Source organism: Equus quagga, chromosome 1 (assembly GCF_021613505.1).
Source record: "Equus quagga isolate Etosha38 chromosome 1, UCLA_HA_Equagga_1.0, whole genome shotgun sequence".
NCBI classification, from domain to species: Eukaryota; Metazoa; Chordata; class Mammalia; order Perissodactyla; family Equidae; genus Equus; species Equus quagga.
Window position 1 is genome coordinate 126124094 of NC_060267.1, and position 21525 is coordinate 126145618.

Sequence of the window (21525 nt, forward strand, 5' to 3'; positions counted from 1 at the left end):
ATGATTCGCTGAAGCATGTGAATGAATAATTAGCAGCCTAGTTCCAGGCACAGTTTCCCAGTGTACGGGCCAGATTAGCATGAATGCCTGACTGTGGAGACCCCTCAGTCACCAAATTCATTTTGACTTTGCCCTTGTGAATTAACCACTAGGTTTTGGGAAAAAAATCTTTCTTCAGTATCATGTTTTGCTGTGTTCTGTGTGGTCAACTTTGGGGAAGGACTGCAATCTCTTAGATACTCTCTAAGACTGGGATGGATGGATAAATAGACAGGTAGAAGCTTTATAGTTTTTTATTCCAGGCAACAAATTTTTATGAAGCTCATACCGTGTACTAGGCCCTTTTTTAGAATCTCAGGATATCACAGTGAGCATTAGGTTCCTTAGCTTTCTTAACTCTATCTTCTTAATTTTATGCTCCCCGACTTTCACACTTCTTTTTCTTTCTTCTCCCCAAAGGCCCCAAGTACATAGTTGTATATTCTGGTTGTAAGTCCTGCTGGTTGTGCTATGTGAGACGCCACCTCAACATGGCTTGATGAGCGGTGCTAGGTCCACGCCCAGGATCTGAAGCACTGAAACCCTGGGCTGCCAAAGTGGAGTACATGAACTTAACCACTCAGCCATGGGGCTGGCCCCTGACTTTCACACTCCTAAATGACAATAAAAACCGTACCCTCCCCTTAAGGTTGACGGGAGAAATTAAAAGATATGACTCACCTAAAACACTTTCACACAAAGGACGTGCTCAATAAATTATTATTTATCCAATAAATACCTTCAGTCCCAAAAGTCCCTTTTTGGGGCCACATGTATCAAATTTCCAAATCTACAACATCCCTGGAGCTTTCTACCAAACTGGAGTCCTTTATTACTTGCTATCACTGATTAGTAGTTAGGTATTAATCTTTCCTCTTTCTCCATCCTCTTCTTTAGCTCAAGCAAAAAACAGTTATCAAACCTAAGAACACTATATAAAAAAACAAGCAAGCCACTGGATCACTTCCATTTCCTGAATATTCTATCAGGTAAAATTCCATCACCTATGTCTCTAATTGATAAGTAACTATTATTGTATGGTCTTTATCACTTCTTTCCTGAATAATTTCCACCTGACAACATTTGTCCAGAAACCCTTCCAAAGATTTTATAGGATAGTCAATTCCCCGTAACACAAACCTACCACACTCTACCCTACACCAGCCCTCAACACACACGCTTGTTTAGACAGGCACCTGCGTGTTTTGATTTCAAGCTCAGTAAACCAACATCTGATGTTTTAAATGTTGTCCTTGCCTACAGAAGCAATTCCGTCACGGTTGATCAATTTGTTTATTTTTAGTCTATATATTCTAGAGTTGTTCCATTCATTTCTCCCATTCTCTGTGATGGAGAAATAATCAAATCTGAAAAGCCCTGTACTAAAGGGCATGGGAAAAAGTAACGGCATAGTCTCTGATCTAGCAGCCCCATTTTTGATAATCTCGACCACAAAAATTAAAGCACAAACACAAAAGGATGAACACTGGAGCACTTTGGTAGTGTCAAAAAGCTGGATACAAAGCCAATGCCCATCCATAAGGAAATGTTTGAATAACTCATGGGGTATCTATACTACAGAATGACATGCAGTTATTAAAAAAAGCATGGATCTTTATGTACTGACTCAGATGAATACTCTACATTGTTAAGAGAATGATGTTACCAAAAATCAAATGGTTAAAAAAAGAAAACTACATACACGTGTGTGTGTGTGTGTGTGTGTGTGTTGTGTGTGTGTGTGAATAAAGGTTACAGCAGTTATCACAGTTTCCATATCTGCTCAAGCTACCCCCACCCTACTACGCTTCAGGAAAGAAAAAAAGGAGGAGGAAGTGGAGAGGGGACATCATTTTAATATTGTTCCAAAGACAGTTCACTGGAATAGGAATGCATTAAGCCAAGGTAGGAAATACAAGCTGTGTAGGCACAATAATTACTTTTGGTATCAGATTTATATCTCATCTCCTCGGTAATTAAACTGCAAAACAAAATAAGTTAGGAGGGAAGCTAAAGGATTCAAGTAGTAACCCTGAGCATCTTAAATGACCTTTAAATGTGAGTTACCACGTAGACAGAAGTCACATGTAAAGGTCAGCTTGTACAGTCTAAATGAAACTCAAAGAACGACCAGAATATGAAATTAATATGTCTTTCAACTTACGTAGAAAGTTTTAAAAAAAAAGGCAAAAAGATAAAACCCTCAGGTTTCTTCAACCCCTTTTTTCTCCCCCTCAAGTGCCAGAGTAAAGTCAGCTGAACACAGAGGAAGAGGTTTGGCAGGTTTTCTGGCCTCCATTCAACATTATGAGAACTAAATAAGCTTCATTATGGTCAAGTGTCAAAGTTTCATTATAATGCATCTTATTTTCTCTTTGTTCTGATTTTTAAAAAAGGCACTGTACACTGTAAAAGAGGTAAGAGTCCACTTTCTTTTCATTGAACTCAACTCCCCCCACTTCCTTGCCCATCTCCCCAAATATGGAAGACGAAGGGAAGGAGAAATAAAGGAGGCCAGGGCAAATGGTGAGATGCAGTGCTCCCAGGAGAGAAACAAGAGCCAGAGGAAGAGAGAACTTCTCTAGGTCCAGGGAGAGGGAGAGGGGGAAGGGAGAAAATCCTGCCAAATAGAATTGAAAAGCCCAGGACACAAGAGTAGAAGGGAAAAAGAGGTGTGACAAAGGGCACATGCCAAGGTAAAAAACATCCTTAGCAGGGACAAGAAGAGTGAAAAAAAGCTTGCTTTCTGCTCCAAAAGCCAAAAAGCCAATTTTTAATTGCATTAAAATATGAATTTGAAAATAATATCAAGAGTTATTAAATTCTAATTCTAGATAATATTCTAACAATTTCCATTTTTTAAAAGATCTCAAATCACAGCTCATTCTAAACTCTTTATGAAACTACTTCCACGCAAATTAGAGATGATCTGAATGAAACAAGATTAACTGCAGGGAGAAAAAAAAGTATGCAAAGTTAAGAAAATCATTCAAAGAATCAGTCCTACGCCTCATACATAAAAAAACGTATGTATGTATGCATGTGTATTCTGCAGGCTAACACTATTTAGATAATTAACATTATGACCTTGTCTACTGCTTTGAGTTAATTCGGGCAACATCTTTAATGCCTCCCATAAGCAAATGTGAGATGAAGCCTATGGCTATAATCCTTCTAAGGGAGACAATGTCTAAAAACAGCCAATCATTCATCACCAAATATTAACCTTAAACAGTGAATTGTGCAGATCAGGGGCAAACATATATCCCACTAACTAGGCAACGCCTCACTGTTCTTCATCTTCAGTCTGAGCTACAGTCTTTCATCCATGCTTTCCAGGCTGACACGGCACAAATCAAAGGCAAATAAAATCCATGCCATCACCTTTGTTATAACAAATGGTTAAAAAACAAACAAACAAATAAACACTTAAAATCGCCCACTTGCACTAAGGAACCTTTGACAATTACCTAAATAAATTTGTCAGGTCAAACATCATGGCCAACTTGACCACGGAATAATTCTACGCTATTATATACCTTGCTGCCCATCATTATGTCTTACATGCTCTACAGCAGTGATTCTGAACCAAGAGCCCCCCACAAGTGGACATGTGGCAATGTCTAGAAATATATTTGATTGTCCCAATTAGGGCATGTGTTACTCTTCACAGTTGAGAAGATCAAAAGAACAATGAGGAAATCACGTCACCATTTTTCTTTCTCTCTCCAGACTCCCCAAATCCCAGTTCTATCCCTCTTCCCTCTAAAAATTTAATTTCCAAACTTAATCTTCCCCAGTACTTTCACTTCTAAGGCCCATCACGTGTAGTCTGGCTTGAGGAAAATCTTTAATTCCTCTTTATCGCAAATTCAGTTCTTAAGGGGTTTATTCCTTTCATCTAACCATTTGTTGGTGACAATTCTATTATTCCCAAATTCAACATGAAATAAAACCGTCCCACACTCCCACACATCACCACCGTCTTAAGGAAGGTATTATACAAAACACATGTCCATAAATTTGAATGCAGTGATTTCTAGTAAATATTTTCATTTATGGTGATTTGAATACTATGGTATTTTCATCACATTAAACTAAATGGCATTTCATCCCCCAAGGAATTCTTTCATACATAAATGCTTCATTTCCAACAAGTAAGGAAGAAAGAGGAAAATATGTCTGATGTACACTGGCACGGTTTTTCCTTTTAATCTAGCATATCTCTGCATCTAACTTCATAGTCGATGTGTGAATCATGTGAAATTCATCCTTTCGGACTGAAATTTCCCTGTAACCAACCCCATAACACCAAGATAGCCCTCTTAAGGCTGTCTGGAAATGACGACGACAGAGACACTGATCTAGCTCATGAGAACCAATCTCCTACCCACACTCTCCCACACACATCTCTCTTCTTTACCCCTCCCTCCCCAATGCAGTGTATGAGTGCACAGTGAAGGTGAAGTATCCAACTCTTTATTAAGAGTGGAATACTAAAGGCTCTGAGAAGTCCTGCAGTAAAGAAACCTGTATTACTCTGTTTACCTAAACACTTTTCAATCTTTCTTGGCCACTCCTGCCATACAAAGCCTATCAACAGCTAAGGAAGGAGTGTTCCAGGCACAGCCTTTTGGACAATGCTCCAAAGCTGAGCAACCAGTTTTACTTAGCCCTTTGCCAAGGTCTTCTTACATTGAGACTCAGGTAGAAGTAAACACAGAGACACTTGACCAATTCCGTGCTGATCACATTCTCTTAGTTCACTCTTAGAAACTCTACTCCCAGAGGCTGATGCCACGAAATCAGTAAAATTATTTAAACCTTTAGGTAACTAACAGTTAAAATGGCTGTAAAAGTTTCCCAGTGTCTAAAATTAATTCCTGTAGTAAATGTTCCTACCAAAAAAAGACATACATCACACCTATGAGTTACAGAGATATAAATTCACAATTCGTTGTGATGAATGGTGGCACTAGTGGCTTTTTTGATGAATAACTCTCTCTCTCAATCAAATTCCAAGACCATAAACATGGATCCTAATAGCTGTATTTATGACGAGTATTTTACTGACAAAAATCTGAAATCAATTAATATATTTCTAATTATTATATCTCCTGTCCTCCCAATGCATAAATCTATTCTGTTCTGTAATGAGAGCTCAAAATCAAGTGTCAAATCTTTATCTGAACTTGTATTTTAAGAATTCTACAACCTGCTGAAGTGTCCTTGAACCCTGAAAGCGTATCTCCCACCTTGTATACTACAGCTGTACGTAATTTATTAAAATAACTTAAAACATCTGAATGTCGAGCAATTAATAGGAAAGAATGCTCTTACTATCCTGTAAAAGATATTCTACAAAGGGCAGCACTCAGCCGGAGCTACCCGCAGACAAATTACTTAAATGAGCATCTACGCATTTTGGGCTTGTCTTCATGAGGAAAATTAGGAAAAATTATTTACTACAGTGAAATTATATATTTGAAGAAACCAAAAGAAAATAAAGTAAAAGAGTATGGTGTACCTTTCTTACTACGAAAAAAAATACTTATTAAAAACACTGGAGTGTGGCAATCCTATTGTAAATAATATATTTTAGTAATGAATAGCTGTTTTATAACAAGCATTTTTAATTAGGAAAACATTTTAATATAACAATAGCATTAATACATTTGTGATAGGAACATACTTTCCTTTTTCTAATGCAGCCTGAATTTCCACTACAGAGATTTGAAATCTCAAATCTACTCCTTTTATATATAGATGGGAACCCGGAAAACGTGGCATCAATCAGAAATGTCAGGCTCATAATCAAAGAGAAAAAACTTAAAAGAAAAAAATAGTCCAAAAATAAAGTCTCTTGTCAACAGCAATGATGGAAGAAAGTCCTTTGGAATTAGTCTGGGATGTGAGAAACAAATCCAGGGGAGGAAAACGATGGTACGATAATTCCAACATTTCTTTGGGGAGAAAAGTGCTTCCCACATGACCTTCGCCATCAACAGGCATCTGAAGTTTAGCTCCAAACTGTAGGGACTGAGGACGCTTGAATAACACACGTCTGAACACAATTTAAATGGATATGTCAATACTTTGGTAAGATGTTATCATTCCAATTTAAAGAAAGAATATTTCTGGGCCAGCCTGGCATACGCACGATCTTATACTTTTTCAAACCCTCAGTAGACCTACAATAAGAGTATCAGGATAAATATATTAGATCTTGGTATATTTAACCTTCAAATTCACTGACTATCACCGATCGTGAAATTTCATTTTAAAAAGAGAAAGAGGAAAGAGACTTTGAGCTCCCCGGGCCTGGAGGCAGGAACCACATGAATCTGTCTTTTTATCTAAACATGTACAAGAGGGCTGTGGACAGAGCAAGCACATAATAACCATCTGCTCTGTGGAGAGTTAAGGGCACAGCAACATGTGTAGATAAATATACACGTATTTATACCCCCACAATGTAATTTTTGTTTAATCCATACACAGAAAGCGAGGAATCCATTCTGGGAGGAATCTGTGGACATTATTACAACATTTACATCATTCGTATCAAATATTAAGCTGCTGACATGTGACAAAAAGCTGGGTCATGATGACCCGTCAGTCGCCATTCATAGCTCTATTTTCCTTTCCACTTGCTTTGTTAAAAGTAATCACTTAAGTGTGCTATGCCCTGCCCAGCTTTGAAGTAACTCATCGAGGTCCCTACTAGGTAACTGTAAATTTTCTCATGGTGCTGCAGTGACATGATCAGCTATTCTGGAGGGTCCTTCACAGTTAGCAATACTAAGACCGATATTATTTCCTAACGGCCTCTTAGATGAAAGGGTTGACACAAGAAGTAGTCACCAGGGACCTCAAAAATAAAACAATAACAATAAAAGCAAGCTCACCACCTCTTTACTGTGGCTTGACTATCACTCATCGCCTCCCCATGACATGAGAGGTGGACTTTTCACCACGACCAGAGTGTGATTCATTCCTTTATGATTTCATGCACAGACTCCTGGAATGGTCAACTTGCGAAGCTTTCCATTTCTACTCTCCAATCCCCAAAGAGGCCTGAACATCATGACACCGACTTGGTTCTGTAATATCTCAGCGACCCTGCACAACACAGTCTACTGTGTTCTTGCCATAGAATACCTGTGCAGGAAAGGATCTGGATCAACGACTGGCTAGAAAGGTGGAATTGTCACAGCATCGTGGCGACAGACTGCACAAAAACAATGAACTCTGGTGAGCCTCTAGCACAGGGTCTCTCAAGCTTTAGACTATTGACGTTTGGGCCAGACAATTCTTTGCTATGAAGGCTGTTCTGTGCATGGTAAAACACTGAACAGCATCCTGGGCCAATCAAGGTTCTAGAACGAGACCCACTAAAAGCAGCAGAGTGATTTGTAGGTACATCATTTAACCAGAGTTCCATCGTCTCCTCTCTTTCCTCTGCCAGAAATGCTTGCCCCACATATCCACAGGGCTCAGTCCCTCAATATATTCAGGTCTCTCATCAAGTATGACCTCATCAGAGAGGCCTTCTCTGGCTTTCCCTTCTAAAATAGCCCCTCACTCCCCTCCCTCCTCATCACTCTCCATACTTTACTTCTTCCCCATAGAATTATTTGATGAGATTTCATATTATTTTGTGTATGCTTCACTGTCAGTCTGCACCAGGTAGGAATGGAATTTTGCTTGTTTTGTTCTGTGTTGTAGCCCTAATACCTAGAACTGAGCATGCCACATGGTCAGTGTTTGATAATTGCCTTCTCAGTGAAAGACCAACTGAATTGAAGACTAGCGAGAGGAAGACACACGCACACGCACGCACACACACACACACACCCCTCACTCATTGTAAGTCCCTGATTTATTTAGCCAAAGATACAGAACTTCGGCAAAAATAATGCTTAGGCACTACAAGAGCACAGCTTCCCAAGACCACCAAAGGGAAGGGGGTTCAACATGGGGCCTTCCTGGATTCCAGAAGCTGGTACACTTGGAGCACATGCAAGTTTTTCAGGAAGAAAAGAAAGCATCTAATGCTTTCCACTTAAGACAATGTTTGAATTTGGGAGAAACATCCTGGTAATATTGCCAGCCAGTAGTACTCATATGACAAAGGGAAGCAAACCTTGACTAGTTTTTTCTGGCACAGTGGGTATGCAATCCAATTGGCCGTAGGTGTTGAAACTTCCTTTTCACACCCTAGTGGATGGTGAGAGAAAGGGCAATCTTTACTCGAAAAGGATGTTATAAGATGGCTCATTAGGAAGTGGTGTAAGAATGTAAAAGCCACAGGACCTTCAAAAAGTGTCAAAATCACTCCCCAAGAGAAGAGCGTGGACTGTGGACTTCACAACAGTAAGAAGAAAATACCTCCCATTATCACAGTGAGCCCCAGAAGCAGAAACACACTGCTGTAAATGGTTTTTCTCATCTTCACTGATATTAGTCAAACAGCCTAGCAGAGGCTCATATGTCATTTTCCTGCTAAAATTTCTCAACGACCAATCAATACCAAATGTACTAATGGCATGCACACCCTGCTAAAAGGAAGAACACTGTCCTGACACTTGGAACTAGGGGAAGGGTGGGACAGAGAAAGACGGGTTCCAGGAGGGAGAGAGGCCAACAATAATTGGGGCAGAGCAATAAACGGTACCTTTGGGAACAGCAAATTTTCATGTAGCTTCAAGAAGGAGCTTGTTTTCCTTCCAGTGAATGGCCTTCAAACTGAGAGACTGTGCATCAACATAAACAGGAAATCTGGATCAAGTGGCTTCTCAAGCCCAGGGAAGATCTCAAGGTCAACTAAACTCAGTAAGTGGGCTGCAAAGCAGAATACACACCCTAAAATACTGTCATAGTCCACCCTCTCAACTCTGAAATTCCCTCCATCATGATAAGGAGGGAATGATATTTAAAACATTTAACAAATCAGACGGAATTAACGGCTAACAATGGGTGGTGGAGGATCCTGAAAAGGTCCCAATACAGGAGAAGGAGTAGCCAAAGAAATGACAGAGGAGAAACCCAGGGGGCTTGGGCCAATGTGCATTTAAAGATTTTTAATAATCTATATGGCTGTACCAGAATCAGGACATAAAATGAGCCACACTTTTTAAAATTAAGACACTAAGTATTTTCCATAATTTTTAAGCCAATTCAAGAAAATTCTATACCCTTTATATTTTCACATCACAGATATACGTTGATCGTGTGGCATAGAAAAGGCTTTAATCCTTCCAAGATGATGATAATATCTCCTCGAAAAGAAGACTTATTTTGCCATATTAGGATGCCAACTGGACAACTACCGAGTTAAAATTTTTGTTTAAACTTGCTTTTCTTTAAACTTTTTATAAATACATATATAATTAATGGGAAACTTAACACACCAAAATGGAAAACTAACATGGCCCGCCAGATATGAAGGGTACCAGGAAATGATGAAAGCCACAAGATCAAATTCTAAAATACTTTCCCAGCTGAAGGCTCTGGGCAAGACCTGTCTCTGCTAAAAAGAGATACTTGCAAGTGACGGAAGTGTTAAAGACCTATTAGCAGCAAACTGTGAGTTTCTACTTGATAAAACAACTCAAGAAAAGTGACTACACTCAGAGAAAACATTATTTATTATACACTACAGTATTATTAAGGAAAAGTCCTAAAGTTACTAGAAAGCACTTCTCAAGCAGGAAAGGTTCTATGTTATATACATACCACTGCTTTGCTTTTAACCCAAACAAGGTCTTAGTTACATGATAGAAAATGGAGTTTAATATAAACGAAACAGAGGACAGGTTAAATTTTAAGAGCAAGAAAGACAACCAAGAAGATATACTACCCTTAATGTTATTGATCTTAAATAGGGTCATGGGAGACTACCAGCTGAGAGATGGAGGTGAGGATCATTTCAGGATCCCTTAACAAACCACTGAAGACTAACATCTCCACTTCCCACTGTCATCAGAGCGGAAGAACACACGGTGGACTGACCACAACAGGACGATATAGGACAGGAGACTTTTGCTCAGATACAAGATTACACTTAACCTTGTGAACTGAGTTCCGTTCTGCATTTAAACAGAGAAAATTCAATCTTTAAGCACATATTAGACACTTACTCCAGCTACGTGTTGGCAATACTAAAAGTTCACAATCCAGTGAAACAGCTCTCCCTTACTTTTATATGGCTACCAGACCCACCTCACCAAGAGAAAAGAAAATGAGATAAGGAGTAAGACTGCAGTTCAACTTAATAATTGCAACAAGGGAAAGGCCAATACAGTGTTGTTTAGCATGATATATATCAATGATATTTTATTTGCCCAAAAAAATTCCACATAATATAGCATAACAATATCCAACTGGAAAGAGAGAATGTGCCCCTGTTTTATATAGTCAGAGAGTGGGTTTTATGAACCAAATCAGACATAAAGAGTACATTTTGTTATGTTAGAAAGGAAGACAAGAAGGCTTTAAGTAAATCACACAGCATATGCAAATCATTGCTCTCCAATTATTAAGCACGTATGAGCTAGGTGTATTTTTCCTTTGAAACTTTAAATTAATCATGTCCCTCCACAGACCCACACTCTCCCCACCCCTGTCCCCAAGAAGCTAGTTTCAAAGGAGACAATATCATCCTTTCAACTTTATGACCAGGAAAAAAGATGTCTGACTTTGATCCATCACAGATATGAAAAATATATACTCATAGATAACTCTCTGTATGCCTTCTGTAGACCCACTAAATTTATAGATTACTGAATATTAGGATTTATGTTATATCAAAGCAAATATTGACCTTTTCTCTGCCTGGGTCAATATTTACCGCTTGACTCAATAAATCTTGATGTTCATTTTCAAACTGAGTCAATATTAGTTCATTAATTTCTGCATGGTTCATATCAGCATTTTATAAAATTTGAAATGCCAGTGAAAGTGTTTCACCTAAAAAATTTAGATATAGCCAATTAAAGAGACAACAAGGCTTTTGCTTTCCTCTGGCTTACTTTTAGTCTTTCTTTTCTTTCTCTCCCCTCAAAATTGCTACAAAGAAGACTGCCTAAATTCAATACAATTCAGCCATCCATTCTAAAATAAAAGGATTACTTTAGGAAATACTATGAATTTACTGGTATAAGAAATTGAAATATTCTAGATATAATTCTATAGGATATTAAATGTAGAAATATAAACGTAAAGAAGACAATGTCTCCCATTTCTCAATGATAACGACAATTAACTGTCGTCTATAGTCTCCAAACTTCTCAGCTCTATTCATTAATGGGACCTTATTACCATATTATTTTAACATATCGTGTAGCTCAACCTATTTCATTTTGGTAGATGTTTAGTAAGCATTTCATCATAAGAATGTCCTATAATTACTTAAGTCCCTATTGATGGTTACTTAAGCTACTAAACACAATGCCACTTCGGGGATGTCGACAAGTATTTCTGAAAGACAAATTCCTAGAAGTGGAAGTGCTGGATCAAAGACTATCAATATTTCACATTTTCACAGATATTGCCAAAGAGCCCTTCAAAAAGGCTCCATCACCCAACTACCTTCTGAGCCAATTTAAAACCCAAACTCTCAGCCTTCCATTTACCCACAGTTTAAACGTCCCATCACAGCAACCATTGAAATTATCAATGATATATATCACTTGATACCAGCCCAGCACTGAACAATCTTGCATTTTCCTAACATGCTTTTCCAAGGGTCACAAGAACCCTGAGAAATTTATTGATGTCCTCTTATAACATACAGTAGCATCTATTAACTTTATAAACCCTTGTAAAACCATCTACAGAGAGCAGTTGCCAAGAAACTAGAACTCAGGCGGCAAGAATTTGAAAAAGTTAAAAAAAAAAGAAAAAAGAAAACGAAGACATCTCTAAGATGTGAGAACAATTTCTTTCAAACAGTGGAGGGGGAAAAAGCCAAACTTGGCCAAGTATTGAAAAATGCTCAAGGTATCTTAAGCATACGGCAACACGTTTTTCTCTTTCATACATAAATTCCTGATTAGTGTGTGACCATATGTGTTTTTTCTCACCCTACCTATCCTTGTAATCACAGATCAAGTGTAAAAGAAAAAAGAGTACCTATAAGAAGAAACAGTTTGTTCCACAATGTGTTCCCAACCTTGAGGCCCTCCTATTCCAAAACCTTTAAGTAGGAACAAGGAGACACAAAGATTAATTACAGACAAAGCTGTCTGCTCGAAGAGCATAAACTTTAAAGGGTGTAAGAAATATCAACAAAACACTACACCACCTCTTAACAGGTTCAAGTCCAAATTTTTCATTTTTACAACCAACCCACCACTCCTCATTTACTCCTCTTAATTAAATGCAATGCCGTCTTCAATCATTCTGGGGATCATCCTACACAATTCGTTTTGCTTTCTCTTCCACGTCCTAATGGTAATGAATTCCCATGGCTCTTTCCTCATATACCTCCAATCCCTGATGATAGAATCTCATCATTTTCACCCTGCCCTCTTCTCCCACTGATCTATCCTTACCCCTACAACAAGTGGTCTTACTCAAACATGAAACCAACCTAGTCCATTTCCACCATGAAACCCTCTAGTGATGCCCTGTCATCTTCAGAAAGATGTTCTAGGAGAAATCTGTTAAGACTCTTCACGGTCCAACTCTAAGCTCTGTATTATTCCCTTAATTTTCTCCACCCTACCATATGCTCTCGACCTACTGAGCTGCTTCCAGTTCCCCAGTCACTGCCAGATCATTTCATGCCTCAAGGCCTTTGCATGTCCTGGCAAACACCTGCCCATCTTTAATGGCTGGGATCTGGCAGCAGCAGTTCTGAGGGGCCTCTCGGGCCCCTCCCATTATAGCACAACACCTGACATACAGTAAGCAATTAGTAAGTGTGCTGAAAGAATAGATAATTTCTGCTTACAAACTGTAAGCAGATTAATAGAGAGCTATAGATAACATAGAAATTAACTGTAAAAATAATAAAGGGGAGACTGATGAGTTAAGGAAGAGAGGGGTCAGTCTAAGCACCAAGGGGGAGGTGCCTTTGAGCTGGGACTTGGGAGAATGGTTCTCAAGGGGGTTTCCCCCTCAACAGTGTGGTTCCATCAGATCAGAAGGTCTCTATGCCAAGGGAATGTCTCTGGGGAAATAATTCCCTTAAGAGACTTCACAGGAGGCAGTAGGAGAGGGGCAAATAACACAACAATATTAACATCAAACTTTGAGGGTCTACAGTGCCTTCCATTCTTCTAATGACAAAAGCAGACTTCTGCAGGCATGTATATTTTGCCCTGCCCTGTATAAACATTGTTTAAAGCAGGCATGGAAATGTTATTTTAGGAATTTAATTATATCTTAAGTTCACCAGGGGAGCTCATTACTTAAAAGGATCCAACGGTGAAAGCTTTTGTAAATCACTCACTAATCTATCTGAATTTCAGGGCAGGATCTTGTTAGTGAGTTCCCACGCACAGACTCTGGCACGAGTTCATTTACCCATCCATCCATCCACCTACTTGAAAAATATGCAGCAAATATGCACAAAATGAGATACTCTGGCACACAGCAGGAAAAACAAGGAATTGTGAGCTGTAATCCTCGTCCTCAAGCATGATACATTTATCAAGCTGGGGAATGACACAGACACCTACACACACACGTCTTATAAAACAAGATGTTTGGATGAATAGTGGAGTGGGATGGCATGTAATTAAGAGTTAAATGGGTAATACCTATTCCACTCCAGAGTAGAGGCCAAGAATTACACTAGGTGATTACATATATTACCTCTAATCCTCAAAACCATCTTGCAAAGTGTGTCCTTTTTTCTCCATTTTACAGCTGAACAAGTCATCAAACCCCAGGACAATCAGAAAGGACCTTGGCTATCTATCTCCTCCCACAATTTCCAGGCCCTGGCAGGAATGACTATCAGCATAATGCTGCTTGACCTTCACCCAGAGCAACACCAGACACTTCTTGCATGGAATTTTGGTCACTGCATGTCTCAGTTTTGCATTCCTCTAATGATGAGAATGTCCCCCTTGTATTGACTCACAGAATCTTTCTACACAGAAGGAACATGAGATATAGATTATTAAAAAATGCAGAAAACCAAACAGGATAAGTAAAAAAGAGGTGAAGGAGAAACCACAACCTGGTTTTCTCCAAGTCTTTGATGGGGAGAAGAGCAAACAGATAGCTTTATAAAAATGCCCCAAATCTACACTTGAACTTGCTCCAGATTTGTTAGTCATTTCCCTTTCCAGCAACAATGACCTACCTAGCATGTATTACTTTTTGTGTAATAATTACAGAAGTTCTGGGAAAACTCCAAAATTCATGAGCTGTCATCACCTCAAGTAACACAGAAAACTATCTGTATCTTAGCCGAGTAAAACGAACAGAAAGGAGATTGTTTTAATATTTCCAATGAGATTCTCCTATTTAAACTATTGTGGTTTTTTTCAATGTAGTTCTGCATGAAATACATAAAGAGGTCTTCCCCCTTTTTTCCCTATCTTAGTATAAAGAAAATAAATCCAAAGACATAAGACATAAAGCAATTTACTTTGCTATTATGAACAGTTAAGAATATAATTATCTAAGGGCCAGCCCCATGGCTGAATCATTAAATTCGCACACTCTGCTTCAGAGGTCCAGGGTTCCCCAGTTCGAATCCTGGGCGCAGACCTACACAGCACTCATTAAGCCCTGCTGTGGTGGCATCCCACAAGAAGAAACAGAATGACATCCCACATAGAAGAAATAGAATGACTTACAATGTACTGGGGCTTTGAAGAGGGGAAAAAAAAAAGAGGAAGCTTGGCAACAGATGTTAGCTCAGGGCCAATCTTCCTCACCACAAAAAAAGAAAGAAAGAAAAAGCTACCTTTGTGTTTCACTTCATATGTCTTATGCATGATATTTTCACACTGAACTCCTCTTTTTACAGTGGACATAATTAAGAACCAGAGAGATAACCAATCTTCTGATGATCACAATGAGACTAAAACATGTATCCCCAGGCTCCTCAATAAACAATCCTCTATGCTAAAGCTGCAGGTGTTCACAAAGGCATTACTTGATAAGCCTACAGAAGTAAAGTTTTTTAACATTTCAAATATAAATAGGATGTATGTATTATCCAAGGTCATGCAGTGAAACTGAAATAACTCGGCTAGTCCTAAAGTGAAACGTTACACTAATATTAATGAATAATTATCATGACAATATCCTGAAAACAAGCTATCCACAGCTCAAATGCTTATGCAACTCTCCTCAAGTGACTGGGGTGGGAGGCTACAGGAATAATGGGATCAGCACCATTCACCAAACCCCACCCACACGAAGGCAACCTAATGAGCAGGACACAGTACCCCAGGGGGCCCCAGAACCGCCAACACCCACTCATCTCCCCAATCCAGCTCCTGCAGCGCTTGCCACTCCCTCATCTTTGTTCCTCTCAAGTCCTTTCCAAAAGCAGGACCACCAGAATCACTATGAATGCTAACTAGAACACTTGCTGAGGATATTCTAGCTCAAAAGAAACGCAAAGCCAAAAAAAAAAAAAAAGACATGTTCCAAACCTCTGAACGGTTCTGTTTATAAGTCAGGCTAACATCTGCTCAAAAACAGGCTGTATCACTGTGAGCAGGAGTTGGCAAATCTTTTCTGTCAAGGGCCAGAGAATAATACTCTAGGCTCTTTGGTCAAAGGGCTATGTAGCAACTACTCAACTCTGCAGTTGTCGCATGAAAGGGGCCATCAACAATACCCGAAGGAATGGGCATGGTTGTGTTCCAATAAAACTTTACTCACAAAAACAGGCAGTGGTTGCTTTGCCAACCCCTGAACTTGAGGATAGTTTGCTTAACCCTTATTCCCAAATCCCAAATGGTCAATTCTTGAGAATTATAGCTGATAGAATTTAGCTTGCTCAGCTCTCAGTATTAGCTAGTAATCAGTCATAGCTACCCACTGGGAATTCCAATAACAACATATCGATAGCAGCAAAAGTAATAATAGTGTCAAAAACAAGTGTGAAAACAATCACAAGAAGTAATATCAGGTACTTTATGCCAGGGATTTGTTAAATTTTTCACACATATCATCTCATTTCATCCCCATAACAACTCTATGAGGGAAGTTTCCTGTTTCAAAGGTGGGGAAACTGAGGCTCCAAGCAATTAAATGCCCTCCCAACATCACAGAGATGTTAAGAGATAAAACTTACATTTGAACCATAATCTACGTGTATAACTTGAACATTCTTACACACCACATCAACAAAGCACCAATGGCATTATCTTAGGAGGAACAAAGAGAGATCTGTGACTTCGAGGCATGAGAGTAAAATCTGGACCGTTAAACCAGTGTTTCAGAAATGGCCGCTTCACCTTTGCTACATTTACAAAACATGTCCCTCAGGAAAGGATGAGGCTTTTTTTTGGCAGTCCCACTTTTCAAGCAACCTTTATACCTGGACGTATATACCTACAGCTAATAGTCCAAAACTTGTTTTAAGGTCCTGGTCTGAAGTGCCTAAAGTATGAGGCAATGACTCTTCCTCTTTCCTGCCCTTTATTTGTCTATTTGCCAAATGCTAAGGAGTGTCTCTGACGGACCCAAGTCTTCTTGACATGAGAACCGATATTCCACCCCTGCGGTGTGAAGCAACCACTGACACCGTGGAATTTTCAGGAAGAACTGTTTAAAATATGAAGACTATATACGATTAGTTGGTACCTCTCCACTTGTTTTCTTCTTTTTTTACTTTTATTTTCTCCATTACGCCCAGCAAGTGACTTCACTGATTCTTTCAAACCAGTCCACTCGTCCTGTAACTGCCCTATCCAGATTCTAGAAAACAATCAACTAGAACAAGAGTTGACAAACTATAGCCTGTGGACCCAATCCAACTGGCCACCTATTTTAGTACAGCCTTCAAAGTAAGAATGGTTTCTGTATTTCTAAATGGTTGAGGGAAAAAAATAAAAAAGAAGTATAAGATTTCCTGACACATGAAAATTACATAAAATTCAAATTTCGGTGTTCATCAATAAATTTTTATTGGAACACAGCCAGCCTGTCCAGTATTATCTCTGGCTGCTTTTGCAGGACGATGGCAGAGTTGCGTAGCTGCAACAGAGACCATAAGCCCCGCAAAGCCTAAGATATTTACTCTCCGGATCTTGACAGAAAAGCATAACAAACTCCTGAAGATGAACTATTAGCCCTCTACCCATAGAGGCAGGTCCCAAATCCAGAGACAATGCATTCCAGAGACACAAAATAGAGACTCATTAGATCCACCAGAGTTGAGGATGTCAACAATTGCCCCATCCCAAAGAAGGCACCACTTATGTCCATTCTTAACTAAGTAATGGGAGAAGTTTCAGGCTGTTCATTCCTTCACAGCCATTTGCAATTGGAGACGCTGAGGGGACATAACTTCCAGTTTCCTGACTAACGGCATTATTATTCTAAATTGATGAACTGTGAATAGCAGGCCACTTTATCCCCTTCCTAACCAATTTCGAAGCCAGAGAGTACAAAATGATAAATTTTCTTTGGGTTTCTTGAAAAGAAGCTATATATATGTAATTTTGGCCTTCATCTCCCAATTTCCTTCATTTATCAGAAATGGTGACAAAAAGGCTCTAATTAGATAATTCTAATCACAAGGAACTGGGTGTGATGGAAGACTTCAGAATCACTATCTGTTCCTTGCAAAACAAAACAGATAGGCTGTTCTCCCTGTAGGGGCAGGAGATTTATCAGTAGACAAAAGGATGCAAAAAGCCAATAGATAATGTGTAATTAAAGATCAGGCCTATAAATTCTACACTGACATAAATTTAACAGGATTTGCAGGTGGAAATTCAGGATTTAAAACCAGAGTATCATTATGAAAACCTTTCAGTTCTATATGCAAAAACATTGCATAATACACAGATTTATTATTAAGACTAATACTGCATGCCTCCAAGCCCTTTCATACAAAGAATTTGAATTATTCAGCGCCAGAGTAATCTCCAAGCTGGCCTATCTTCCTTAACCGTTCCTCCTTAATTACCTGCATTTTCCATATATTTTTGAGCATCAAAATCTCTTTTAGAAATAACAATTCACCTATGATATTTTTAGTAATTGTCAGAAGCACAAACCAGAAAGGTCTGTATGTTCCTATAGGTCTTCATTTTGTTTTCCCTTAAAATGTATGAAAATCATTTCCAATGGAATATTTAACATAGTCATGACAATGTTCTCTCTCTTCTCTGGCTCCAAGGCTATAACTAAAAAAAAAAAATGGGGGGGCCACCTGGTGGCACAGCGGTTAAGTTCACTTGTTCCACTTTGGTGGCCTGGGGTTCAGATCCCCGGTGCAGATCTATACACCGCTTGCCAAGCCACGCTGTAGCCAGCATCCCAGAAATAAAGTAGAGAAAGGGCAGGGATGTTAGCTCAGGGCCAGTCTTCCTCAGCAAAAAGAGGAGGGTTGGCAGCAGATGTTAGCTCAGGGCTAATCCTCCTCAAAAAAAAAAAGGGTGGGGAGGGCCAGCCCCATGGCATAATGGTTAAGTTTGGCACATTATGCTTTGGCTGCTTGGGTTCGAGGATTCATAGCCCAGGCACAGACCTACACCATTTGTCAGCCATCCCTTTGTGGCAACCCACATATAAGAAAGTGAAGGAAGACTGGCAGAGATATTAGCTCAGGGCTAATATTCCTCAGCAAACAAACAAACAAATAAATAAATAAAATAATAAAAGTGAAAAGAACTGCAAAATACTATAGAGAGCTTAAATACATTCAACTAAGAAGATGTGACTTGAAAAAAAGTTGCATTTCTTGGATTAAAGCATCACAGATCATTTTGATATGCGAAGCTTTATAATACTTCACAGACATTTAGCAGCTCAAGACTAGCCTTATATTTTCTGCTCTCTGAAATCACAGCCACTGAAAACACAGAAAAGAAAAGGCTGTGTCTTTTGGAAAATTATAAGTTCGGTACAATAACTCATTAAGAAGTAAAGTTCAGAAATAAATGCAAATTGAGGGGAAAAAACAGGTTGAGAAAACAGGTGGGAGAGATAAATTAAGGTACTTATAACCTTGAGGAAAAACAGGCTTGAATATTTCAACTTTTAGTGAACTCCAAAAGGCTTGAACAAACATAAGTCAGGCGTGAAAGTGATTAAACGTGGCTTTGGGTGAGTTTAATGGGATGTTAACGGGCCTGCGTGATCCTGGTCAGGACAAGCCCACGTACCTGAGTAGGCCCAGTACGGGTCGCCTGAAGCCTTGCGCCTGCGGATCTGCGCTGAGCTGCCGTGTCTGTTTTCATGCAGGGCCCCGACGTAGCCTTCTGTCAACGCTGGAAGAGAGGGAGAGCCACAGTGAGACAAAGTCATCACCCCACTGGACACAGGAAGGGTGGCAAATGCACACAGCTGGGTGACTTCCTAGAAGCACAAACCCTGGGAATAACTGAAAAGAACTTGCTGATTTTGCAGGAAAACAACTCTAGGAGAAGCTAGAGAGACAACCATGATTACTATTACTATTAATAATAGTTTACAATGAGCCTTTACTTCGTTCCAAGAAGCGAGGTGCACTAAGCACTTTATATACATTATCTTATTTCATCTGCAAAACACCAGCAGGCAGTAGATACCAGGGTCACAATAATGGCACCATTCAATAGACAAGCAAACTGAAGCTTTGAGAAATTAAGTAACTTTAACTTGCCCAAGGTCATCTAACCAGCAGGCCCAGAACCTGTGGTTTTGGTTCCAACTACATATATAAGCCTGTGTCCTAGGTGTAAAGGGCCTCTAGCCTTACTTGATCTTCACAGAGCAAGGAGTCATTCCCTCTCTTTTAGAGATGGAGGAATTAAGGCTCAGAGATACTAAGTAACTGGTCCCAGGTCCCAGGTAAGCACACTGTGGATCAGGGAACCGAACATAAGCATGCCAGCATCAAAGCTGGGCCTCTGCCATCCACACACAGAACACTCTGAAGCCTCGGAGACTCTCTGTGCTTAGTACCAGTCCTCCACATCCTTTGGGCCCCAAATAGTCACCTTTTGTACCTGAGGAGATGAAACTTGAAACTTTCCAAGCCAACAATGTTCAAAAAAGAAACACTGCTGAATGGTAATATTTTTTGAAAACTCCAAATGAATCCAATCTTCTACTCATTATGGAGAGCTTCCATCTGCCTGATAAAGTGTTCAAAGTCCTCCCCTCCCCGCCACTTCATGGATGCAAATTTCTCTTGTTGTGAGAGCACACCTGAATGCACTGACGTGTACGATGACAAATATCACATGTGCCCAGAATCCCAAATGAAATGGAATTATGCCACCAACAATACATCCCAGCTGTCCATGTTAATATTTAAATGCACCCAAACAAAGTCAAGTGTGCTTTTAAAAAGCAAAGAAAATAGTTAGCGAAACTGTATATTCAATTTAAGATTAAGACGGCACCAGGAAAGCACAACACATTCGCTAGTCCAAATTAGCCAAAGTAATAATAATCATCTCACCAGGTTGGCATTAGCTATGCTGACAATGTAACAGTCATGAAGGAAAATTAGGAAACATGTAAAGCACTTTATGTTTATACGTCAATTGCAAAGACTGGCTTTAAGAGAAGTAATGCTTGAACAAAGAACAAAGATATTCCATAGAGATGAGCCCTTTAGAGGGTAATGGGAATCTCATCAAGTCTAAACATACATCTAAAAAGTAAATCTGGTGTCATTTATGTCTGCTTATTGGTCTTGAATGAGAAAGTCAAAATCTAAGTTACTACCCATTTTTGGAGTCTGATGAAGGTTTAGGGACCTACCATCCAATCCATCCTACAGTTTTGCAGACGAGCCATTCAGAGCCCCAGGAAGTTAACTATTCTAAGCTTCCAGGAACCAAAAATAAAATTTTCCATCTCCTAGTCTCCTAATCTATTTTTCCTCAACTAAAGCAGGCTAAATAAATAATTATTTGGCTTACTTGTTTTCTATGAATATGGAAAGTTTTTTTATGTGTCTCTCTACTATACTTCCTAGAGCCAGCTTACTCTATATAACTATTACATAAATAATCTTTCTTCTTAGTCCCAGGACAACGATTAAAAGAGTGTCTTGACTTTGGGAATAATATACGTGGCTTCCAGTAGGGTAGGTGGTTGAGTCTCAGTTTCCTTGTCTATAAAATGGAGCTAAAAATACCAACTTCATAGGATTGTTATGAAGACAACACAAGTTACTGTGAACAGAGCACCTAACTCAGCACTGGGCACACAGTGCTTTTTAAATGCCTGATAACATTATGGAAATTTGTTGCAGAGACTCTGTTTTTGTGATCATCATACTGCACTCCACCTAATCATGAGTCATAGACTGTATGGCCATCCTCTGTTGCCCCCGTCCCT

The 21525-nt window shown here is 39.3% G+C and overlaps 1 protein-coding gene across 3 annotated transcripts in view; it reads right to left on the bottom strand.

Moving 5' to 3' along the window:
* PTPRG (protein tyrosine phosphatase receptor type G) overlaps window positions 1-21525 on the bottom strand; it is a 676041-nt gene that overhangs the window by 484995 nt on the left and 169521 nt on the right. For all 3 annotated transcript variants that reach the window (XM_046663115.1, XM_046663106.1, XM_046663123.1), the window contains exon 2: window positions 19356-19460. In XM_046663115.1, the coding sequence (XP_046519071.1) occupies window positions 19356-19460 (105 nt within the window). The remainder of the gene's footprint in view (window positions 1-19355; window positions 19461-21525) is intronic.